At 66.1% G+C, this 24,121-nt stretch overlaps 4 protein-coding genes across 6 annotated transcripts; 1 reads left to right on the forward strand and 3 right to left on the reverse strand.

Moving 5' to 3' along the window:
- Nucleotides 1-124: 124 nt before the first annotated feature.
- THAP7 (THAP domain containing 7) lies at nucleotides 125-4,052 on the reverse strand. 2 transcript variants are annotated; one of them, XM_083853572.1, is made up of 5 exons: nucleotides 3,975-4,052; nucleotides 2,822-2,901; nucleotides 1,506-1,661; nucleotides 1,126-1,266; nucleotides 125-1,020 (listed from the first exon to the last, which is right to left on the reverse strand). In XM_083853572.1, exons 2-5 carry the CDS (start codon nucleotides 2,899-2,901, stop codon nucleotides 498-500), a joined length of 900 nt encoding a protein of 299 aa, XP_083709698.1. In that variant the 5' UTR covers nucleotides 3,975-4,052; the 3' UTR covers nucleotides 125-497. The 2 variants fall into 2 exon arrangements, with proteins under 2 accessions (XP_083709698.1, XP_083709699.1); XM_083853573.1 differs by lacking the exon at nucleotides 3,975-4,052 and adding an exon at nucleotides 3,698-3,722.
- Nucleotides 4,053-4,999: 947 nt separating this feature from the next.
- Nucleotides 5,000-16,365, reverse strand: MYH14 (myosin heavy chain 14). The gene is made up of 11 exons (XM_083853577.1): nucleotides 16,259-16,365; nucleotides 13,154-13,208; nucleotides 12,336-12,386; nucleotides 12,045-12,206; nucleotides 11,724-11,852; nucleotides 11,355-11,443; nucleotides 9,711-9,831; nucleotides 8,754-8,950; nucleotides 7,877-7,985; nucleotides 6,871-7,043; nucleotides 5,000-5,387 (listed from the first exon to the last, which is right to left on the reverse strand). Exons 2-11 carry the CDS (start codon nucleotides 13,184-13,186, stop codon nucleotides 5,015-5,017), a joined length of 1,437 nt encoding a protein of 478 aa, XP_083709703.1. The 5' UTR covers nucleotides 13,187-13,208; nucleotides 16,259-16,365; the 3' UTR covers nucleotides 5,000-5,014.
- On the forward strand, nucleotides 16,281-21,332 carry ZBTB45 (zinc finger and BTB domain containing 45). Of its 2 annotated transcripts, none has more exons than XM_083853578.1 (3): nucleotides 16,281-16,360; nucleotides 17,478-18,610; nucleotides 20,772-21,332. In XM_083853578.1, the coding sequence occupies exons 2-3, from the start codon at nucleotides 17,608-17,610 to the stop codon at nucleotides 21,062-21,064; spliced, it is 1,296 nt and encodes a 431-aa protein (XP_083709704.1). In that variant the 5' UTR covers nucleotides 16,281-16,360; nucleotides 17,478-17,607; the 3' UTR covers nucleotides 21,065-21,332. The 2 variants fall into 2 exon arrangements, with proteins under 2 accessions (XP_083709704.1, XP_083709705.1); XM_083853579.1 differs by having other exon boundaries at nucleotides 16,310-16,360; nucleotides 17,457-18,610.
- LOC310891320 (uncharacterized protein) lies at nucleotides 21,324-23,995 on the reverse strand. The gene is made up of 3 exons (XM_083853581.1): nucleotides 23,780-23,995; nucleotides 23,335-23,407; nucleotides 21,324-22,943 (listed from the first exon to the last, which is right to left on the reverse strand). Exons 1-3 carry the CDS (start codon nucleotides 23,978-23,980, stop codon nucleotides 22,369-22,371), a joined length of 849 nt encoding a protein of 282 aa, XP_083709707.1. The 5' UTR covers nucleotides 23,981-23,995; the 3' UTR covers nucleotides 21,324-22,368.
- Nucleotides 23,996-24,121: the final 126 nt, after the last annotated feature.

Raw genomic sequence — 24,121 nt, forward strand, 5'->3', positions numbered from 1 at the left:
ATCGTGCCCCCAAATCCTCCCCATTGCTGGGAGGGGAACACTTGCTCGGTGCCAGCCTCCTGCTTGCCCAAGGGCTGGCCGTGAAGACAGATCGTGCCCCAAAACGCTCTGTTCTTCCCGCAAATCTGGCGCAAAACTCATTTATTTCTCCCCGACCCGATTTTCTGCCGGATCGAGCACCGAAACCAGCTCAGGAAAGCAGCCCCAAGCTCCCCAAAAACAGGGACCAACGCAACGCACGCCCAACCCCGCTGCTCATCTACGATGGCCTCGCTGAGCCGGTTTAGCTCACCAATCCAGCTGATTTCTCCCCAAAACTGTTTCCCGCCAGATCAGCGAGCAAAACCGATTCGGGCACGCTGTCCTTTACCCCCCCCCCCCAGCGTTCCCAGATGCGAGCCGTCGCCTTGGTTTTTTTTTCATAGAAAAGGCGAAAACGCTTTGTTTATTTACAAACCTTCCCAGCGGCGCCGCGGCGAGGAAGAGGAGGCGAGCCCTCACTGTCCGCCGTCGGCACCGCCGAGCACCTGCGGCTCCGCGCCCTGCGGCGGGGGCTCCTTGGGGACCCTCCGGCCCTCGGGGGGGGCCCGTCGCTCTCGCTGCAGCTCGCCCACCCGCAGCCGCAGCCTCTGCTCCCGACGTTTGCAAGCCTGGAGCTGCCGCTGGGCTTTGTCCAGGGCGTCCAGGGCGGCTTCGGCGCGGCGCTTCCAGAGCAAGGCACTGCCCACCTGGTAGCTGTGCTCGCTCTGGATGTACGCCCCGGCCGGCGGCGGGAGCCGCAGCATGTAGAGGGAAGGTGAAACGGGCCGGGGGGGCGCCGGGGGGGCCCCTTCGGGGAGGGCAGGGGTGTCTGTGGCTTCTTCGTCCCCTGTGGCCACCAAAAGGGTGTCCGGGAGGGGACCCCGTGCGCCCGAAGGGCCGGGAAGAGCCGGGACGCCCCCAGGGTCTTCGCCTTCTCGGGGGAAGCAGGAGACGTCGGTGGAGAAGGGGGGGTCCGGTGGGGATGTGGGGGGGTCCTGCCTGTATGGAGAAAAGGGGAGGGGGGGTTAAACTGGGCTGGGGGTGGGGAGATGGTGGCAGTGTCCTGTGTCACCTCCTGGACCGTGTGCCCGCGTTGGGACTCACCTCCACTTCTTGGTGGCCCGGGGGGGCTTTGGGGTGTCGGTGTTGGGCAGGGGGGGCTTTGGCTTGGCGGCCCGGGGGGTTTTGAGGGAGGTCGACTCGAAGACGGTGGGGACGGCCCCTTCCTTCAGGCGGTGGTAGCCGCTGCAGCGGGGGGGGGGGGGGGGAGGAAAGAGAGGGGGGTCAGTGCGTGGGGGGCACCCCAAAACCCACAGGGACCCCAAAACCCACAGGGATCCCAAAACCCAAAGGCCCTAGTTGGTCCCAAAACCCTGGGAGGGGGGGGGGATTTGGGGGTGTCCTTAATTACGGGGGGTGCTCCTTAATTACCAGGGCCCATTCTCCGCGGGAGGAGCGGCTTAATTAAGTGCCTCGTTAGCTACCTGAAGCCGACTATCTCGAAGCAGCTCTTCTCGAAGTGCTGGGAGCAGAAGTAGATGTACTTGGAGGCCGGGTCCCAGCGGCCCTCCCCGCTCGCGTCCCGCCGCCGGCTGTTCTCCAGCCACAGCGCCCGCCGCGGGTTGTCCTTCTTGGGCAGCCTGGGGGGGGTGGGGTGCAAAAAAAAAGGGGGGGTCACGTCAGGTTTCGCGGCCGAAATCCCCCCCAAAATATTGTTTTTTGAGAGGTTGGGGGGACGGCTCCCCCCCGGCAGCCACAAATGGAACGGGCCAGGGAGGGTTTGCTAATGGGGAGAGGGCTGAACCATTCCTAAATTGGGGGGGGACACATAACTGGGTCAAGCCATTGCTAAAGGGGGGGGGGCAGATTCGTGGGGCAAACCATTGCTAAAGGCAGGAGGGGGGAACACCTGGGCCAAACCACCACTAAGGGAGGGGGGAAAATACCTGGGCCAAGCTATTGCTAAAAGGGGGGGGATGTGTGAACACCTGGACCAAACCACTGCTAAAGGGGGGGGGGCACCTGGGCCAAACCACTGCTAAAAAGGGGTAAAAAAGGGAGGGGGGAGAGCACCTGGGCCAAACCACTGCTAAGGGAGGGGGGAAAAAATACCAGGGCCAAACCATTCCTAAAAGGGGGAGGAAGGGGGGAACACCTGGGCCAAACCACTGCTAAAAGGGGAGCACCTCGGCCAAACCATTGCTAAAGAAGGGGGGGGGGGTGAACACCTGGGCCAAACCAATGCCAAAAAGGGGGGGGAAACCTGGGCCAAACCACTGCTAAGGTGGGGGGGAATATCTGGGCCAAACCACTGCTAAAAGATAAAGGAGGGAAACAAATGGCCCAAACCATTGCTAAAAGGAGGGGGGGGAAGGGAACACCTGGGGCAAACCACTGCTAAAAGGGGGGGGGGGGAACACCTGGGGGCAAACCACTGTTAAAAAGGGGGGGAAGGGAACACCTGGGCCAAACCATTGCTAAAAAGGGGGGGGGAGAGGGAACACCCGGGCCAAACCATTGCTAAAAAGGGGGGGGGAGAGGGAACACCCGGGCCAAACCATTGCTAAAGGAGAGGGGTACACCTGGGCCAAACCATCACTGGGGGTGGGGGTGGGGGGGGTTACACCTGGACTAAACCACTGCGAGAGGATTAAACCAAGAGCAAAAAGGTGAAAAGACACCAAAAAAAAAACCGCCACAGAGGGAGAAACGGGGAGAGCCCCCTCAGCAAGGCCATTTGGGGGTCAACAAGGGGTCCCCACGGGGATGCCGCCCCCCGAGGAGGTGTGGGGGCACCCACCGGTGGAAGGAGATGCCTCGGTTGCGGGTCTCCCGGGTGTCGCGGGTGCAGCAGCCAGCAGCAGAGCAGTGACGGGGCATCTGGGGAGGGGGGGAGCGAGATGGGTCTCCCATGGGAAGCCCCCCCAAAACCGCCTGCCCCTCCATGCACCTCCAGGTACAGCCGAGACTCCCAAGCGCCCCCCCTCAGCACACCCCAGACACTATGGTGCACCCCAAACCCCTGTGTCCCCCTTCAGAGCCCCCCCCCTAAATGCACGCTCCCCCCTGTTGGCCCCAGATACCCCCCCCCACCCCAGAGCCCTGCATAACCCCTTGGAGCTCCCACAGCCCCCCCAGCGCCCCCCCACGAGCAGTCCCAAACCCTTAGCGCCCCCTCCAGGGTCCCTCCACCCCCCAGATCCCCCCCACAGGCCCCCAGGTGCCCCCCCCCCATGCAGTCCCAAACCCTCAGCGCCCCCTCCAGGGTCCCTCCGTCCCCCCCCAAGGTGCCCCCCCCAGCTCCCAGTGCCCCCCCCCCGAACAGTCCCAACCCCCCAGTGTCCACTCCAGGGTGCCTCCATGCACCCCAGAGCCCCCCACAGCCCCCAACGCCACCCCAGGAGCCGCCTCAGAGCCACAAATGCCCCCTCCAGGGTCCCACCACACACCCAGGTGCCCCCCCCAGCCCCCAGTGCCCCCCCACGAGCAGTCCCAAACCCCCAGCGCCCCCTCCAAGGTCCCTCCACCCCCCCAGGTGCCCCCCCCAACCCCCAGTGCCCCCCCCAGGAGCTTCCTTAAAGCCCAAGCGCCCCCCTCGAGCTCCCCCGGGACCCCCCCCCGAAACACCCCGGCCCCCCAACTGCCCCCATAGCCCCCCCCCCCATATGCCCCCTACCCAACCCTACGGGCCCCCCCCCCCCATAAAGAAGGCACTTGGGGGAGGGGGGGGGCGAGGGAGGGGGCGATGACGTCACGGGGCAAGGGGCAGCCCGTTGCTAAGGGCCGCGGTTGCTAAGGGTGGGGGGGGGGGCGCGGAAGGGGTGGGCCGGGGGCCACCGGCGGAGCCCCCCCAGCCTCGGGGTCGGTGCCCCCCAGCCCTCGGGGGGGCGGTGGGCGGGGCTGGGGGCGGGGCTTGGTGCCGGGGCCGGTGCCGGGCCCTGCCGCGGCCTCACCTCGGCGATCCCATCCCGCCGCCTCCTCCTCCTCCGCCGCCTCCTCCTCCTCCTCCCCCCCCCCCACCCCGCCCCAACCTCTCGCGAGACTCCCGGGGTCTCGCCGGCGCCCCGGCCCCGCCCCCTCTCCCTCCTCATTGGCCGCGCCGCGCCGCCCTCCCGGCGCGCGCTCCCTCATTTGCATGCCGCGCCGTGATTGGCTGCCGCGCGCCCTCGTTAGCATAGCAAGCCCCGCCCCTCCGCGCGTGGCCGTTTCAAGGCCCCCCCCCCCCCCTTGGGGCTGTTTCAAGGCTCCCCGGGCGCTTTTGCGGGGGGGGGGTCAGGAACCCCCCCCCCCCAAAAAAGGGGTTTCGGGGGGTTGTGAGCCCACCAGGCTGAGGCTGAGGGGGGTTTCCAGCCCCCCCCCCAAAAAAAAGGGGTTTTGGGGGGTTTTGAGCCCCCCAGGCTTAGGCTGAGGGGGGTTTCCGACCCCCCCCCCCAAAAAAAAGGGGTTTTGGGGGGTTTTGAGCCCCCCAGGCTGAGGCTGAGGGGGGTTTCCAGCCCCCCCCCCCAAAAAAAAAAGGGTGTTCGGGGGGTTTGAGCCCCCCAGGTTGAGGCTGAGGGGGGTTTCCAGCCCCCCCCCCCCAAAAAAAAAAGGGTGTTCGGGGGGTTTGAGCCCCCCAGGCTGAGGCTGAGGGGGGTTTCCAGCCCCCCCCCCCCAAAAAAAAAGGGTGTTCGGGGGGTTTGAGCCCCCCAGGTTGAGGCTGAGGGGGGTTTCCAGCCCCCCCCCAAAAAAAAAAGGTTTTGGGGTGTTTTAAGGCCCCTCCCACTCTGGGTGTTGAAAGGGAATTGGGGGGGGGGGCACAAACTGGGATACGGGGGGGGGCTCAGGGTGCCCCCCAGCAAGGTTCGGGGGGGGGCGTTTCAAGGCCCCCCCCCCCTTAAAAAAATGTGGTTTGGGGTCTTACCCCAAAAAGGACTCCGGGTGGATTTCGAACCCCTTTAATGTGTCACCACGCTCCGCCCCATAAGCCCCCACCCCTATTAAGCCCCCGCCCCCATTAAGCCCCCTCCCCCATTAAGCCCCCGCCCCCATTAAGCCCCACCCCTTCTGTAGAGCCCCCCCCCCCCCCGCCCCATCCCCCCAAAGGGGGGGTCCCGGGGGGGGGCTCTATGGGGTCAGAGCCACTTTTAGGGCTCCTTGGGGGTGGTTTCGAGGCCCCCCCTGGGACCGGCGGCGGTTTCGAGGCCCCCCGGGGGCCAGGGGCGGTTTCGAGGGGCTCCCCGAGGGCCCACGGGGGGGACCCGCTGCCCCCGCCGCCCCCACTGTCCCCGTTGCCCCCGCTGTCCTCGCTGTCCTCGCTGTCCTCGCTGTCCTCGTCCTCCCCCCGGAGCATGCGGCGCACGGTGCGGGACAGCGTCAGCGGGTCGCACCTGGGGGCAGCCAGGGGATTTTTTTTTGGGGGGGGGCCCAGAGACCCCCCCCCCACTGTCCCATAATCCCCCTGGCCCCATACGGCCCCCCCCCAGAGCCCCCCACTATCCCATAATCCCCCTGGCCATATACATTCCCCCCCCCCCCCCCCAATCCCCCTGGCCATACACAGCCCCCCCCTCCCCCCCAGACTCTAGGGAGCCCATAGGGTGCTATAGGGGCCCATAGGGGTCTCTAGGGAGCCCATAGGGTGCTATAGGGGCCCACAGGGCAGTCTAGGGAGTCCATAACGTGCTATAGGGGCCCACAGAAGTCTCTAGGGAGCCCATAGGGTACTATAGGGGGCCCACGGGGGACTCTAGGCAGCCCATGGGGTGCTATAGGGGCCCACAGAGGTCTCTAGGCAGCCCATAGGGCGCTATAGGGGCCCAGAAGGGGGCCCTAGGAAGCCCATAGGGTGCTATAGGGGCCCATAGGGGTCTCTAGGGAGCCCATAGAGTGCTATAGGGGCCCACAGAGGTCTCTAGGGAGCCTATAGGGTGCTATAGGGGCCCAGAAGGGGGCCCTAGGAAGCCCATAGGGTGCTATAGGGGCCCATAGGGGTCTCTAGGGAGCCCATAGGGTACTATAGGGGGCCCACGGGGGACTCTAGGCAGCCCATGGGGTGCTATAGGGGCCCACAGAGGTCTCTAGGGAGCCCATAGGGTACTATAGGGGGCCCACGGGGGACTCTAGGCAGCCCATAGGGTGCTATAGGGGCCCCCAGAGGTCTCTAGGCAGCCCATAGGGCGCTATAGGGGCCCAGAAGGGGGTCCTAGGAAGCCCATAGGGTGCTATAAGGGCCCAGAAGGGGGCCCTGGGAAGCTCATAGGGTGCTATAGGGGCCCACAGGGCAGTCTAGGGAGCCCATAGAGTGCTATAGGGGCCCAAAGAGGTCTCTAGGGAGCCTATAGGGTGCTATAGGGGCCCAGAAGGGGGCCCTAGGAAGCCCATAGGGTGCTATAGGGGCCCACAGGGGGCTCTAGGGAGCCCATAGGGTGCTATAGGGGCCCACAGGGGTCTCTAGGGAGTCCATAACATGCTATGGGGGCCCACAGGGAGCCCTAGGGAGGCCGTAAGTTTCTATAGGGGCCCACAAAGAGGCTCTAGGGAGTCCATAAGGTGCTATAGGGGCCCACAGAGGTCTCTAGGGAGCCCATACGGTGCTATAGGGGCCCATAGGGTGCTATAGGGGCCCACAGAGGTCTCTAGGGAGCCCATAGGGTGCTATAGGGGCCCAGAAGGGGCTCCTAGGAAGCCCATAGGGTGCTATAAGGGCCCAGAAGGGGGCCCTAGGAAGCCCATAGTGTGCTATAGGTGCTCACAGGGCAGTCTAGGGAGCCCATAGGGTACTATAGGGGCCCACAGGGGTCTCTAGGCAGCCCATAGGGTGCCATAGGGGCCCGTAGGCACCCGCCGGGCGTTACGGACGCGGGCACCCACCTGAGGCGGGCCCGCAGGGCGGCCACGCGGCGCGCGGTGGCAGCGGCGCCGTCCCCGACGTCGTCCAGCGCCCGGCGCAGGCGGTGGCCCTGGGCCTCGACGCGCGCCGTCCCCGCCGCCACCGCCGCCACCTGGTCCCGCAGCGCCCGCTCGGCCTCCTCGGTGGCCTCCGCCTGCGGGGACGGGGCGAGGGGGGGGGACACGGGGTGTGGGGACGCATGGGGGGGACACTGGGGGGGGCACGGGGGGACCTTGGGGACATGGGGGGACATGGGGCAATTGAAGGGACATGGGGGGAGATGGAAGGGACATGGGGGAGATGGGGGACATGGGGGGGACATGGGGCAATGGAAGGGACATGGGGGAGATTGGGGACATGGGGGGGACATGGGGGGACCTTGGGGGGATGGGGGGGGACACAGGAGGGACATAGGGGAGATGGGGGGACATGGGGGGACATGGGGAGGACATAGGGGAGAGATGGGGGACATGGGGGGGCATGGGGGGGACAAGGGGGAGATGGAAGGGACATGGGGGGACAGTGGGGACATGGGGGAGGAGATGGGGGACACGAGGGGACATGGTAGGGACATGGGGACATGTGCGGGGACAAGGGGGAGATGGGGGGACATGGGGGGACTGGGGGACATGGTGTGGGGACACGCGGGAACGTGGGACTTGGGGACACGGGGACACAGGGCGTGGGGTGACAGGACATGGGGTGACACGTGGCTTTGGGACATGGGGGGGCATGGGGACACGGGGGGACTCGGGGGGACACGGGGGGACGTGCCGCCACTGCGGGGAAACCCAGGGGACGCGGGGTGACACGGGGTGACACTGGGTGACAGAGGGTGACGCCTCCACACCGCCCTCCCCCAGCCCGCTCAGGGAACCCCGCGGGCGACACGCACGCCCGTGACGTGATGCCCCCTCCCCCCCCATAACGTCACCCCCACCCCCATGACGTCACCCCCCAGTGATGACGTCACACCCATGACATCACCTGCAGGCGGTAGCGCTCCCCCCGCAGCCGCTGCTCCTCGGCCTCCGCCAGCAGCACCCGCAGGCGCCGTCCCGCCGCCCGCGACGCCCGGGCCAGCGCCGCCCGCGCCCTGTGCCCATGGGTGCCCCGCGTCACCCCCACGGCACCCATGGGTGCCCCGCATCACCCATGGGTGTCCCATGTCACCCCCACGGCACCCATGGGTGCCCCAAGTCACCCCCCATGGCACCCATGGGTGCCCCGTGGCACCCTCACAGCACCCATGGGTGCCCCACAGCACCTCCCCGGCACCCATGGGTGCCCCACATCACCCTCACGGCACCCATGGGTGCCCCACAGCACCCCCACGGCACCCACGGGAAAGTGGGACCTCAGGGGCACTGTGGGACCCCCCAAGACCACCCTGGAGCACCGTGAGCTAAGGTCACCCCACGGCCACCCCGGGGCCACCGTTGGGGCACCCCGGAGCACCCTGAGGACACCCCGGGGCAAATGGTGGTACAACCTGGGGGCACCCAGTACCACCCTGGACCACCCTGAGGCACCCAGGACCACCCTGGGACCACCTCGCACCACCCCGGACCACCCCAGGGCCACCCAAGACCACCCTGGGACCACCCAACACCACCCTGGACCACCCCAGGGCCACCCAAGACCACCCTGGACCACCCTGGGCCACCCAGGACCACCCCAGGGCCACCCAAGACCACCCTGAACCCATCTTGGGGCCCCTCTGGACCACTCCTGGTCCGCTTTGGGGGAATCCGGAGCCACCCTGGGCCCACCTTGGCCCACCTTGGGGCCACCCAAGCCCACCCTGGGCCCACCTTGGACCTCCCGGGACCACCGCCAGCCCCCTGGGGACCCCGCTGCTCACCCGGCCTCGCGGTTCAGCAGCTCCTGGAGGTGGAGGCAGCGGGCGCGCAGGGCGGCCTCGGCCGGGTGCGGGGGCACCCCGGGGTGCTGCAGCCGCCCCCGCAGCCCCCGCTGCTCCTGTTCCAGCTGGGCCCGCGCCCCTGCTGCCGTCCGAGCCCGTGCCCGAGCCCCCGCCAGCGCCCGCTGCAGCTCCTGCGCCTGCACCCATGGGAGTCAGTGCCTGGGGGCACCCATGGTGCCCCAAAATGCACCGACGGCACCCAAAAGGCACCCAGAGCACCCAAAAATGCACCCATGGTGCCCCAAAATGCATCAATGGCGCCCAAAAGGCACCCAGAGCACCCAAAAATGCACCCACGGTGCCCCAAAATGCACCCAGAGCACCCAAAAATGCACCCACAGTACCCAAAAATGCACCCACGGTGCCCCAAAATGCACCAACGGCGCCCAAAAGGCACCCAGAGCACCCAAAAATGCACAAATAGCACCCAAATATTCGCCCGCCGGACCCAAAAATTGCACCCTCGGCACCAAAAGTGCCCCCACAGCACCCAGACGTGCCCCACCTCCCCCCCCCCAGCCCCCGTATGCCCCCCCTTTGCACCCCTCTATATGTCCCCCATACGTTCCCCCATAGGCACCCTCACCTCCCCAACAGGTGCCCCCATACGTCCCCCCATAAATTCCTCCCACGTCCCCATACGTCCCCCCATATGCCCCACCCTAGAGGTGCCCTCTGTAGGTGCCCATAGGATCCTCCCATACGTCCCCACCATACGTCCCCCCTATATATTGCCTATAGGTGCACCTACGGGCATTATAGGTGCACCCCCAACTTCCCTCTAGGTGCCCCAAGCCCCAAACAGACAACCCCCAAGACCTGCCATAGGTGCCCTCTATACGTCCCCCATGGCTACCCCTATAGGTGCCCCCTATAGGTGCCCTATAGGTGCCCGACCTGCTCATGCCGCTGGTGCAGGCGCTGCCGCAGCTCCCGGTTGTGCTCCCGCAGCTCCGCCAGCGCCGCCTGCAGCTCCCCGGGGTCCCGGCCCCCCCTGCACCCATAGCGGCTATAGGGGCTGCAAGAGGGTCACGGGGCACGGGGAGTGTAGGGGATGGAGTGTGGGGCCTATAGAGGGTTTGCTGCGGGGGAGGTAGCATGGGGATATAGGGGATGTGCCATGGGGGGTATAGGGAACATACCCTGGGGGCTATAGGGGATGTGCCATGGGGGGGTATAGGGATGTGCCATGGAGGCTATAGGGGACATTCTATGGGGAATATCAGGGAAATACCATGGGGGCTATAGGGGATGTGCCATGGGGGGTATAAGGGACATGCAGGGGGGAATATAGGGGACATAAGGGACATGCCACGGCAGCTATAGGGGATGTGCATGAGGCCTGTGGCATGGGGGCCGTAAGGGATGCACTGCGTGGGCTACAGGGGACACACCGTGGGGTCTATAAGGGACATGGCATGGGGACTACAGGGCATACGTCAGGGAGGCTATAGGGGATGTGCCATGGGGAATATAGGGACACACTATAGGACTGTGGAGGGCGCGCCTTGGGGGCTATAGGAGAAGCACCATGGGGGCTATACGGACACACCATGGGGGCTATAGGGGACATGACGTGGGCTATAGGGGACAGGCTATGGGGGCTATAGGAGACAGGCTGTGGGGGCTATAGGGAACATGACGTGGGCTATAGGAGACAGGCTATGGGGGCTATAGGGGACATGACATGGGCTATAGGGGACAGGCTATGGGGGCTACAGGGGACAGCCAATGGGGGCTATAGGGGACATGACGTGGGCTATAGGGGACAGGCTATGGGGGCTACAGGGGACAGCCAATGGGGGCTATAGGGGACATGATGTGGGCTATAGCGGACAGGCTATGGGGGCTATAGGAGACAGGCTGTAGGGGCTATAGGGGACATGACGTGGGCTATAGGAGACAGGCTATGGGGGCTATAGGAGACAGGCTGTGGGGGCTATAGGGGACATGACGTGGGCTATAGGGGACATGACGTGGGCTATAGGGGACAGGCTATGGGGGCTATAGGGGACAGGCTATGGGGGCTATAGGGGACATACGTGGGCTATAGGGGACAGGCTACGGGGGCTATAGGAGACAGGCTGTAGGGGCTATAGGGGACATGACGTGGGCTATAGGAGACAGGCTATGGGGGCTATAGGAGACAGGCTGTGGGGGCTATAGGGGACATGACGTGGGCTATAGGGGACAGGCTATGGGGGCTATAGGAGACAGGCTGTGGGGGCTATAGGGGACATGACGTGGGCTATAGGGGACAGGCTATGGGGGCTATAGGAGACAGGCTGTGGGGGCTATAGGGGACATGACGTGGGCTATAGGGGACAGGCTATAGAGGCTATAGGGGACAGGCTATGGGGGCTATAGGGGATGCTCTGTGGTGTTATAGGGGATGCACCAATGGGTGCTATAGGGGATGCATCATGGGGGCTATAGGGACCACGCAGTGGGGGCACCCTATAGCGGGCAGCCTATGGGGGCCATGTATAGGGGCCGTGGGCGTGGCCAGGGAGGGGGGCGTGGCCACGGGCGGGCACTCACGTGGGGCTGGGTGGGCGGGGCATGCGGGCGGCCATGTCGTCGCGCTCCTGCTCCGCCCGCCGCCGGGCATGCTGGGCCGCTGTCACCGCCTGGGGGTGGAGCCACGATGGACACGCCCCCCGTAAGCTCCTCCCACAAGCGCCAGCCCTTAGCCCCGCCTCCCTGATTAATTGGCCCCGCCCCTGGCCCTCTAGCCCCACCCACGGGGCCTACACACCCTCCCATTGGTCGGATAGCACCACCCCCTCCCACATAGCCCCGCCCCCCCACGTAGCCCCGCCCCCAGCCTCCCTTAGCCCCGCCCCCAGCCTCCCTTAGCCCCACCCCCAAACCCCGTAGCCCCGCCCCCAACCCTGTAGCCCCGCCCACCTGCCGCATCCGCTCCAGCTCCGCCTCCCGGGCCTGGCGCCGTGACTCCGCCTCCTGCGCCCGAAGCTCCGCCCCCGCTCGGGCGGCACGTGCTGCCTCCAGCTCCGCCCACAGACCTTGCCCCGCCTCCTGGGGGGCGGGGCTGCGTAAGGCCCGCCCACCCCAAAAGCCCCGCCCCCGACCCCCTTCGCAAAGGCCCCGCCCACCCCCTGAAGCCCCGCCCACACCCCCCCAGCCCCGTGTAAGCCCCGCCCCTTTACAGGCCACACCCCCTGCCCCACCCCTCCAGGCTCCGCCCACCCGAGGCCTGACCCCGCCCACCTGTTGCTGCCGCAGCCGCTCGCAGGCGCGGTCCCGGGCCCGACAGGCTCCGCCCACCCGCGCCTGGGCTCCGCCCACCGCCAGCTCCAGCGCCCTCAGAGCCCCGCCCTCTGCCAGGCTCCGCCCCCTCTCCTGCGCCAGGCTCCGCCCCAGCGCTGCCACCTAACAGGGGGGCGGGGCACAAGGCTGTGAGTGACAGCTCAGTGCCCCGCCCCCTTACCCGAGGGAGGGCGGGGCCTGGCGCGTGACGGGCAGCTCCAGGCCCCGCCCCTCCTGCCAGGCCCCTCCCACCTGGTTGCTGAGGTCACGAAGCTCCGCCTCCAGGTCCCTCCGGCGCTGGGCCTAGGGGGGGACGGGGGGGGGGACACAAGGGGAGGTGGGGGCAGGGGACCCGGGGGTCCCTTGGGTGGGGGTGGGGGGGGTGGGGGGGTCCCCTGGGTGGGGGATGGGCTTTCCCACGGTGGGGGGAGGGGAGCGGCGGCTTGGGGACGCCCCGGTCCCCGTCCCCGCCCCGTGTCCCAATTCCAGCCCCGGGGCCTGGCCTGGGGCCAGCGGGGCCGTGGTTGGGGGGGGGGGGCGCCCGGGGGCCCTGGTAAGGGAAGGGGAAGGGGGATGGGTCCCTGGGTCCTATAAGTGATGGGGGGGGGGCCCAAATCCCTGCTGCCCCCCCCCCGGGTAACTCTGGGGGGGGGGATCCCCCAAATCCCTGCTGCCCCCCAGCTGGAAACCTGGGTCCCGTTCCCCACCCCGGTGCCCCCCCACCTCTGGGTCCTCCCCCCACACCTGGGTCCCCCCCCCAAACAACCCTGGGGGGGGGTGGGGGGGGTGCCCTAAATCCCTTGGTGCCCCCTCCAGATCTTTGGGTTTCCGGGGTGGGGGCTCCCCAAATCCCTACATCCCCCCCACCCCAAACACTGGGGTGCCCTGGCTGGGGCTCCCCCAAATCCCTGGGATTCCCCCCCCCCGCCCCAATCACCTGGGTCCCCCCCCCCCCCAATTTGTGTCCCCCCCAGTCACCTGGGTCCCCCGCTAAACACCTGGGTCCCCTGAGTCACTGTGGGGGGGGTCCCCAAATCCCCAAAATGCCCCCCCCCCCAGTCCCCACTCACCTGTGCCAGTCTGGGGGTGCCCTCTTCCACCATAGCCCAAACTTGGGGGGGGGCCCTACAAAAACAAGAGAAGCTGAGGAGACCCTACAATAACATCCCTCACGCCCGGGTCCCTCTGAGGAGGGGGAGGTCGGGAGGGTGGCAGGTGCCACCGCGGTGTCCCCTCTCCTCGCCCTGTCCCCACGGTGCCAAGCCCGGGGACTGGTGGCCGGGGCTGGGCGCTGCCGGTGCCACCGCCGCTGCGGGCACGGGAGGACCCAGGGCACCTCCCACCCCCCTCGCCCCCCCCCCCCCCCCCCCGGGGCTGTACCCAGAGCCCGCCCACCCCCCAGGGGACCCAGGTGGCCGGGGACATCGGTTCTGCCCCGCCGGCTGCGGTCGGGCGGCATCGGGGGCCAGCCCTCGCCCGAGGGGTGCGGGCGCCTCCCCGGAGCACCCAAGAAACTCCCTGGAGCACCCAAGCGTCTCTCAAGGGCGCCCAAGTGTATAACTGGGCACCCAAGCATCTCCTCAGGGCCCAAAAGCATCTCCAGTGGCACCCAGGAACCTTTCTGGAGCACCCAGAAACTTGCTGGAGCACCCAGGAACCTCCCTGGAGCACCCAGAAACTTCCTGGAGCACCCAAGGACCTCCCTGGAGCACCCAAGAACCTACCTGAAGCACCCAAGGACCTCCCTGGAGCACCCAGAAACTTCCTGGAGCACCCAAGGACCTCCCTGGAGCACCCAAGAACCTACCTGAAGCACCCAAGAATCCCCATGGAGCACCCAAGGACCTCCCTGGAGCACCCAAGTGTATAACTGGGCACCCAAGCATGTCCTCAGGGCCCAAACGCATCTCCAGGGGCACCCAAGGACCTCTGTGGAGCATCCAGAAACTTCCTGGAGCACCCAAGGACCTTCCTGGAGCACCCAAGCATCTCCTCAGGGCCCAAAAGCATCTCCAGGGTACCCAAAAACCTCCCTGGAGCACCCAAGAGCCTACCTGAAGCACCCAAGAATCCCCATGGAGCACCCAAGGACCTCCATAGAGCACCCAAGTGTATAACTGGGCACCCAAGCATCTCCTCAGGGCCCAAAAGCGTCTCCAGGGGCACCCAAGAACCTCCCTGGAGCACCCAAGCACCTCCTAGGGGCACCCAAGGACCTTACTGGAGCTCCCAAGAACCTCCGCAGAGCACCCAAATACCTCCTCGGGACAACCAAGCATCTCCCTGGGCACCCAATCATCCTTGAAGCACCTCCCATGCATGTCCCTGGGACACCCAAGCACCTCTTGGGGCACCCAAGCATCTTTTGAGCACCCATGCATCCCCCCGGGGCACCCAAGGACCTTCTTGGAGCACCCAAACACCTCCTTTGAGCACCCAAACACCTCCCCTGACCATCCAAGCACCTTCCTGGAGCACCCAAGCACCCCCATGGGGCACCAAAGCACCTCCATGGGGCACCCAAAGCATCCAGGCACCTCCTTGGGGCACCCGGATATTTGGGTCCCTCCAAAGGGACTCAGACACTCTCTGGGTGGTGGGTGAAGGAGCTGGGGGTGGGTGGGGTTGTGGTGGGTGCACAGCTGCAGGGGGAAGGTGGTCCCTGAGGTATGGTAGAGTGATGTTGGCATGGGTCAAAACGGAGGAACACGGAGCGACACGGGTCGACACGGGTTGGCACGGGTCAACACGGGTCGGCATGGGTCAACACGGGTCAACGGAGGTTGACTTTGGTCAACCCAGGTCTGCATGGGTCCAATCGCAGCAGCAGAGTGACACGGGTTAACACGGGCCGACACGGGCCAACACGGGCCGACACGGGCCAACACGGGCCGACACGGGCCAACACAGGCCAGCACGGGCCAGCACACATCAACATGGGTTGGGATGGGTCAACAAAGAGCAACGTGGGGGAAATGAGCTCAACGGGGATCAACCGTGACGTGGGGCACCAGGCGTGAACGTGGATCAACACTGGGTCAACGCGGGACAACAGAGATTGACACAGGTCAACGCGGATGAACACAGGTGGCCAGGGGGTGAAACGGAGCAGCACAGAGTGACGTGGGTCAACGTGGATCAACGCAGGTCGACATGGGTCATCACAGGTCTACATGGGTCAACACAGACCAACGCAGGTCTACATGGGTTAACATGGGTCATCACAGGTCAACATGGGTCAACATGGACCATCACAAGTCAAAATGGGTCAACACGGGTCTACACGGGTCAACGTGGATCAACACAGGTCAACATGGGTTAACATGGATCAACGCAGGTCTACATGGGTTAACATGGGCCATCACAGGTCAACATGGGTCAACCTATAGGGGGATGCTGGCGGGGGGAAGGGATCCTAGCCCTATGGAGCTCTACAGGGGGCTGCAGCCCTACAAGGTCCCTATGGAGCCCCTATGAGGGCCTAAAAGGGACCGCAGTCCTATAGGGTTTGTACAGGGGTCCCTATAAGGTCTATAGGGGACTCTGCCCCAGAAGGTCCATACAGGGGTCTATAGGGACCAACAGGGTCCTTACAGATCTCCATAGGGGACTGGGGCCCTAAGAGGCCCCATTGGGGCCTGTAGGGTTTGTGGGTCCCTGTGGAGGCGCCTATGGGGTTCTATAGGGGTCTGCAGCCCCACGGGGTCCCTATGGTGTCTCTGTGGGGTCCCTATGGGGTCCCTACAGGATCCCTATGGGGTCCTTACGGGGTTCTTATGGGGTCCCGATGGGGTTCTTATGAGGTCCCTGTGTGGTCCCTATGCGGACCTTATGGGGTCCCTATGGAGTCCCTGTGGGGTCCCAACGGGGTTCTTATGGGGTCCCTATGGGGTCCCTGTGGGGTCTTTATGGGGTCCCTATGGAGCCCCTGTGGCGTCCCTAGGGGGTCCCTATGGGGTCCCTACAGGATCCCTATGGGGTGCCCACGGGGTCCCTATGGGGTTCTTATGAGGTCCTTATGAGGTCCCTGTAGGGTCCCTACGGGGTCCCTATGGGGTCTTTATGGGGCCCCTCCTGCCCTCCCGTCTCTACGGTGCGGGGAGCGGCCCCCCCCCGTCCCTCCCTCCCTCTCTCCCTCCCTCCCTCTCTCCCTCTCTCCCTCCCTCCCCGCTCACTTCCGCCCCGGCCCCTCCGGCGCCGGAAGTGACGCGCCGTGGCGGACCGGAAGCGGCGGCGGCGGCGCTTCGGGGGCCGGCGGCGGCTGCCGCGGGCGCGAGGTGAGTGCGGCCCCGCCCCCCCGCGCGGCCCCCGCCCCCCTCCCTCCCCCGCCGCGCTGACGTCACCCGGCCGGCGGTGACGTCACTCCCGAAGCGGCCCCGGCCCCCGGGGGGCTTCGCCGGGCCCGGGCGGTGTCAGCGGGGCTGGTGACGTCATCGGCGGCGTCACCAACCCCTGGTGGCACCCCAGGAGGTGTCCCCAGACCCTGGTGACGTCATCAGAGGTGTCCCCAACCCCTGGTGGCACCCATAAAGTGTCCCCAGCCCTTGATGACGTCATCAGTGGTGTCCCCAACCCCTGGTGGCACCCCATGAAGTGTCCCCAGGCCATGATGACGTCATCGGCGGTGTCCCCAACCCCTGGTGGCACCTCATGAAGTGTCCCCAGACCCTGGTGATGTCATCGGCGGTGTCACCAACCCTAGTGGCACCCCAGGAGGCGTCCCCAGCCCTTGATGACGTCATTAGAGGTGTCACCAAGCCCTGGTGGCACCCATGAAGTGTCCCCAGCCCTTGATGATGTCATCAGAGGTGTCCCGAACCCCTCATGGCACCCGTAAAGTGTCCCCAGCCCTTGATGATGTCATCAGAGGTGTCACCAAGCCCTGGTGGCACCTCATGAAGTGTCCCCAGACCCTGGTGATGTCATTGGCAGTGTCACCAACCCTGGTGGCACCCCATAAAGTGTCCCCAGGCCCTGATGATGTCATCAGTGGTGTCCCCAACCCCCGGTGACACCCCGTAAGGCATCCTCAGACCTGCTGATGTCCTCCACGGTGACCCCAACCCCTGGTGGCACCCCATACGACGTCCCCAGCCCCTGTTGCTCTTCCCACAGATGTCCTCAGCCTGTGGTGACACCCCGTAAGGTGTCCCCAACCCCTGGTGGCACCCCATAAGGTGTCCCCAACTCCTGGTGGTACCCCATATGACGTCCTCAGCCCCTGGTGACACCCCGTAAGGTGTCCCCAATCCCTGGTGGCACCCCATGAGGTATCCTGAGACCCTGCTGATGTCCTCAATGGCGTCCCAAACCCCTGGTGGCACCCCATAAGGTGTCCCCAACCCCTGGTGACACCCCGTACGACATCCCCAGCCCCCGCTGCTCTTCCCGCAGGTACCTGCGGACCTCGCCGACCGCCCCTCCGGTGGCCTCCCCGGTCCCCTCATCCGCCGTCCCCCGTCGTCGTCCCCCGTCAGCGTCCCCCGTTGTCGTTGTCCCCCGTCGTCATCGTCCCCCGTCGGCCATGGCGGAGGCGGTGCACTACATCCACCTGCAGAACTTCAGCCGCTCGCTGCTGGAGACCCTCAACGGGCAGCGCCTGGGCGGCCACTTCTGCGACGTGACCGTGCGCATCCGCGAGGCCACCCTGCGCGCCCACCGCTGCGTCCTGGCCGCCGGCAGCCCCTTCTTCCACGACAAGCTGCTCCTGGGCCACTCGGCCATCGAGGTGCCGCCCGTCGTCCCCAGCGGGGCCGTGCGCCAGCTGGTGGAGTTCATGTACAGCGGCTGCCTGGTGGTGGCCCAGTCGGAAGCCCTCCAGATCCTCACCGCCGCCTCCATCCTGCAGATCAAGACGGTCATCGACGAGTGCACCCAGATCATCTCCCAGAGCCGCGGCCCCAAGGCGCTGCCGCCCGCCCGCGTGCCGGCGCCGCCGCCGGTGGCGCCCGGTGCCCGCCGCAAGCTCCGCGAGCTCCTGGGGCCACCGCCAGAGCCCGAGGGCTACCTGGGGCCGCCGAGCTGTCACAGCCGCAAGCAGCGGCAGCCGTTGAGGCTCCAGCTGCCGGTCAAGGAGGAGGAGGAGGAAGAGGAGGAGGAGGAGGAGGAGGAGGAGGAGGTGGCGGCAGCAGCGGCGGGCGCCGAGGAGGAAAGCTCGGTGCCCCCGGCGCCGTTCCCTGCCGAGGAGCCCCCGTTTTTTGGTGCCCCCGAGGTCTTCTCCGACGCTTTCCTGCCGCCCTGGCCAGGCGAGGACGGGGGCAAGGTGGGACCCGAGTGCGGCTTGGAGGCATCTGGACGGGGTTCGGCCTTCGGGGCCGAGGTGGCGCCGGCGGGGAACAGCCTGGGGTTCGCCCCCCCGGTGCCCCCACTTTACGAGGAGGGGGGGACGAGTGGCGGCGTCCCCTCGGTCCCCAAGGTGCCGCGGGCCGGTCCCTCGCGTCGCCCCGAGCCGTCCTACCAGTGCGGCCACTGCCAGAAGACCTTCAGCTCCCGCAAGAACTACACCAAGCACATGTTCATCCACTCCGGTAAGGGGACGCGGTGGGGACACGGGGACAAAGCGGGTCCCTCGGGGGTCTCTGATGATGACGAAGGATCATCGGGGGGGATGGGGGACGTGGGGCAAGGGAGGTGGCGACGTGGAGATGGTGACACTGGAGGACGGGGTTGAGGGCATCACGGGGACGTCCAGGGTGAGGAGGTGATGAGGAACGTGGATGGGGAACACGATGGAGTAAGGGGTAGGGACAAGAAGCCACAGGGTACAGGGGGACATGGGACGCAAGGGTGGCCGTGTCCCCCCCCGGTGTGCTCTGTGTTGACCCACCTTGACCCACGTCGACGTGCATTGACCCACCTTGACGTGCGTTGACCTTTGCCACACCGCGCGGATCCGGCAACACGGCCTGCGCCGTACGGACGCGCGTCGCTCCACTTTGAGCCACCTGGACCCGTGTTCGTCTGCATGGGCTTGGGTCGTGTCGCTCAGCTGGTCCCCGTGGACCTGCGCTGACCCACGTTGCTCCGCCTCCATCTGTTGACCCACGTTGTTCTGGAGTTGTTCTTGTTCCATCTTGATGCGTTGACCTGTGTTGATCCATGTTGACCTTCCATGTTGAGCTGTCAACCTGTATTGACTTTTTTGGACCCGTGTCACTCTGTTGACCCACCATGACCCGTGTTGACCCATGCAGACGTATGTTGAGCTCTGCTGGCCCCGTGTTGTTCTAGAGTTGATCTCTCTCGCTCCACGTTGCTGCGTTGACCTGTGTTGATCCATGTTGACACGTCGCTCCATGTCGAGCTGTCACTTGTGTTGATCCGTGTTGACCTTCCACGTTGACCTGTGTCACTCTGTTGACCCACCATGACCTGTGTTGACCCATGTTGACATACGTTGAGCTGTGTTGCCCCATGTTTTTCTAGGGTTCATCTCTCTTGCTCCATGTTGATGCGTTGACCTGTGCTGATCCACGTTGACACGTCGCTCCATGTCGAGCTGTCAACCTGCGTTGACACGTGTCACTCTTTCTTGACCCACAATGACCCGCATTGGTCCACGTTGACCTAAGTTGAGCTGTGTAGACCCATGTTGCCCTGCCGCCGTGCTGACCACCGACCCACCAAGCCCCACGTTGATCCATGTGGACGTATGCTGAGCTGTGTAGACCCTTGTTGACCCATCACTGTGTTGACCTGTTGACCCACAAAGCCCCACGTCGATCCACGCTGATGTATGTTGTTCCGTGCCAGTCCGTTGACCCATGTCACCGTTGACCTGCTGACCCACGAAACCCCACGTTGCACCATGTTGGCCCACGCTGTCCTGTGCGACGTGTGTTGACCTGTGTCAATCCGTGTTGACTGCGTCACTCCGTTTTGACCTGTCGCTCCACATTGCTCGCATTGATCTGCATTGACCCGTCTCGCTCCGCGTTGACCCATCTCGCTCCGCCTTGACCCATCTCCCTCCGCGTTGACCCATCTCCCTCCGCGTCGACCCATCTCCCTCCGCGTCGACCCATCTCCCTCCGCGTCGACCCATCTCGCTCCAAATTGATCCATCTCCCTCTACGTTGACCCATCTCGCTCCGCCTTGACCCATCTCGCTCCAAATTGACCCATCTCCCTCCACGCTGACCCATCTCGTTCCAAATTGACCCATCTCCCTCCACGCTGACCCATCTCGCTCCAAATTGACCCATCTCGCTCCGCGTTGACCCATCTCCCTCCGCGCTGACCCGTCTCGCTCCGCGTCGACCCGTCTCGCTCCGCCTTGACCCATCTCCCTCCGCGTTGACCCATCTCCCTCCGCGTTGACCCATCTCCCTCCGCGTTGACCCATCTCGCTCCGCCTTGACCCATCTCGCTCCGCCTTGACCCATCTCGCTCCAAACTGACCCATCTCCCTCTGCGCTGACCCATCTCGCTTCAAATTGATCCATCTCACTCCACGTTGACCCATCTCGCTCCACGTTGACCCATCTCGCTCCACGTTGACCCATCTCGCTCTGCGTTGACCCATCTCGCTCCGCGCTGACCCGTCTCACTCCAAATTGACCCATCGCGCTCCAAATTGACCCATCTCGCTCCGCGCTGGCCCGTGTTGATCCGTCTTGCCCCGTGTTGATCCGTCTTGCCCCGTGTTGATCCGTCTTGCCCCGTGTTGATCCGTTTGTCTCTCCGCAGGCGAGAAGCCCCACCAGTGCTCCATCTGCTGGCGCTCCTTCTCCCTCCGCGACTACCTGCTGAAGCACATGGTGACCCACACGGGCGTCCGCGCCTTCCAGTGCAGCGTCTGCTGCAAGCGCTTCACTCAGAAGAGCTCCCTCAACGTCCACATGCGCACCCACCGAACCGAGCGCTTCCAGTGCCGCCTCTGCACCAAGGGCTTCTCCCACCGCACCCTCCTCGAGCGGCACGCCGCTGCCACCCACCCCGTGCCGCCACCGGGACCGCCGCCAGGGCCGCCACCGCCTTGAGCCGCGGCCAAATGCCGAGGGCACGGGCGCCGGACGCGCTCACGCGGCGCGAGGGTGCCGCGGGGGGCTCTTTGAGCACTTTGGGGTGAAACCTGGAGGACTTTGGCCTGGATGGACAGATGGAGGGACACGGGGTCCGTCCCGCTCGTCCCCTCCCGACCAGGATGCGCTTCCCGATGACGGGGTTCCCGTCCCCTCGCGCCGCGGCCGGTCAGACGCGCTCCGTGGCGCTGGCGGGTGGTGGAAATCAACACACGGGTTTTAAGGACTTGTTTAGTGCCGTTAGTGCGATTATTTGCCCTAAAAATCCCCCTCCCCCCCTGCCCCCAGCTGCTTGTCCGTGCATGAATGGACAGGGCTGAACCGTGGGCATGTGGCCACCACAGAGGGGCCACGGTGGCAGCCGGCTGCGTCACGGGGCCTCCCCGAGTCTTTGCAACGACACCGGGCGCCAACGGGGCCAAATTATGTCCCGGTGGCCACCGCAGGAAGGCTGCAGAAGCCATCGGGCCACGTCGTGGGTCCTCCCCACGTCTTCGCGTCCGCGTTCAGCCCCACTGCCACCTCCGGTTGCCCACACGGCTTCTCCAAGAGCCACCGGGGGGGCGCCACTGGGGCCAAATCACCTCCCCGTTGGCCACATCGTGGACCCTCCCAAGTCCTCGCCTTGGCAGCGGGCACCGGTGGGACCCAGCCACATCTCTGTGGCCACCACTGAAGAGCTGGGTGGCCGCTGGCCACGTCGCGGACGCTTCCCGAGTCTTTGCGCTGATGGCAGGCGCCGAAAGGGCCAAACCACAGCCCTGTGGCCACCAAAGAAGGGCTGCGTAGCCGTTGGCCACCTCATGAGTCCTCCCCTTTGTGGCCACTTTTGTCCCCCAGTCCCGTGGCCGTTTGCCCGCAGGGGTTCCCCCCAACAACGGGCGTCGCGGGGGCCAAGCCACGTCCCCACGTGGCCACCGCAGGAGGGCCACAGGAGCCGTTGGCCACGTTACGGATCCTCCCCGAGTCCTTGCGTTGACGATGGATGCCAACGGGGCCTAACCAGGTCCCCGTGGCCACCACGGAAGGGCCGTAGGAACCACCGGCCACATCACAGATCCTCCCGAAACCGTTGCGTTGACGACGGGCAGGGCCCGACCACGTCCCCAGGGGCCACCGCAGAAGGGCTGGAGCAGCCACAGGCCGCGTCGTGGCTCTTCCACGAATCCTTCCGTCGGCGACGGGCACCAAGAGGGCAAACCCCATCCCTGCGGCCACCGCAGAACCGCCGCCGCCTCCTCCCCTCAACCCGGGGAGTCCCCTCAGAGCCCCCGGCGCACAGCCAGCGCCGGGCCGGGCCCCCGTTCGGTAGCATGGAGGCGGCGGTGGCGGACGAGGTGGGAACCTCGGCTGAAGGTTTTGGGGCAATCGGGGCAGCGGTAGGGCTTCTCACCGGTGTGCGTGCGCTGGTGCTCGACGAGGCGGGAGCTCTCGCTGAAGCGTTTGTCGCACTGGCCGCACCGGAAGGGCTTCTGGCCGCTGTGGAGGCGGCGGTGCTGGCTGAGGTTGGAGCTCCAGCCGAAGCGTTTGCCGCAGGCGCCGCACTCGTAGGGCTTCTCGCCGGTGTGGGCGCGCTGGTGCTGGAGCAGGTTGGAGTTCTGGGTGAAGCTCTTGGCGCAGGCGCCGCACTTGTAGGGCTTCTCGCCCGTGTGGGTGCCCAGGTGGCGCATCAGGTGCGAGCTCTGCCCGAAGGCCTTGCCGCACTCGGTGCACTTGTAGGGTTTGCGGGCGCTCGCGGGGGGCGGCCCCCAGGGCCACTCCGGCCCAAGGGGGGGCGGCGGCGGCGGCGACGTCGCCAGACCCTCGGGGGCGTCCGCCTCGGGGGGCTCCGTGGTGCCTGGGGGAGGACAGAGATGGGTGGTGGCGTGGGGAGCGGTAATCGCCCTTCCCGAGCGCTGATTGCCCCCCCTGAGCTCCCTAATTGCCAACAGATCGCCCAAATTGCCAACAGATCGCCCAAACTGCCCCCCCGGTCACCCAAACTGCCCCCCCGGTCACCCAAACTGCCCCCCCGGTCACCCAAACTGCCCCCCCGGTCACCCAAATTACCCCCCCGCTCACCCAAACTGCCCCCCTGCTCACCCAAATTACCCCCCGGTTACCCAAACTGCCCCCCCGATCACCCAAATTAACCCCCCCGGTCACCCAAACCGACAAGGCCCCCACCCCTCTGTGCCCCCCACCCCATAATACACCTTTGTGCCCCCCCCCTCGGGGGCAGGACTCACCTTCGTGGCCACCGGGGGCTGTCCCCCCGTCCAGGTCCCGGTCCCCGAGCTGCTCGTCTGGCTGCTTCATGGCCTGGGGGCAGAATTTGGGGAGGGGGTTACGAGGGGGGGGGGTCTTAGTCCTTGTGTCCCATCCCCCCCCATGCCCAGAGGGAGGACCCTGGTTGGAATGGGGGGAGCAGGGTGGGCTGAGGGGGGTAGATGGGGCTGGGGGGGGGGGTCCTAGAGGGGTTCTAGAAGGGTCCTGGGGGGTTCCAGGAGGGTCTGGGGGGCTTCTAGGGGGTCGTGGGGGGGTGGTCATAGAGCTGGGGGGCTGAGGGGGGGGTCAGGGGCTCCCTGAGGTGGGGGGCGGGGGGGTCTTGGGAATGAGGGGAGCCCGAGGGGTGAACGGGCCCAGTTTTGGGGTCCTCCCCTAAATCCCCCCCCCCCCCCGCCCCCAAATCACCTCAACGCCGCCGCGGAGCCTCCCGCAGACACCGCCCCGCGCCCCCGGAAGCACTCGGGCCCCACCAGGGGCCGCTCTGCGCTGCTCGGAGGACCCGGACTCGATGGTGTTAACCCCTTCCCCACCACTGCCCCCGCTATTGCCCCCCCCCCCGATTCCCCCCCTCCCCAGGAGTGCAGGGGACACCCGTCCCCCCCCCATACACGTTATAGGGGGGTGTTTAAGGGCAGTTTTTCCCCTTTTCGCCCCATTTAGGTGCCTGGTGCTGCCCCCCCAGTTCCCAGGGGGGTCTCTGGGGGAGGGGGGGGGAAGGAGGGGGTCTGGGGGCAGTTTTGGGGTGTC

This window comes from Anser anser, assembly GCF_964211835.1.
Source record: "Anser anser genome assembly, contig: HAP1_SCAFFOLD_259, whole genome shotgun sequence".
In the NCBI taxonomy this organism is placed as follows: domain Eukaryota; kingdom Metazoa; phylum Chordata; class Aves; order Anseriformes; family Anatidae; genus Anser; species Anser anser.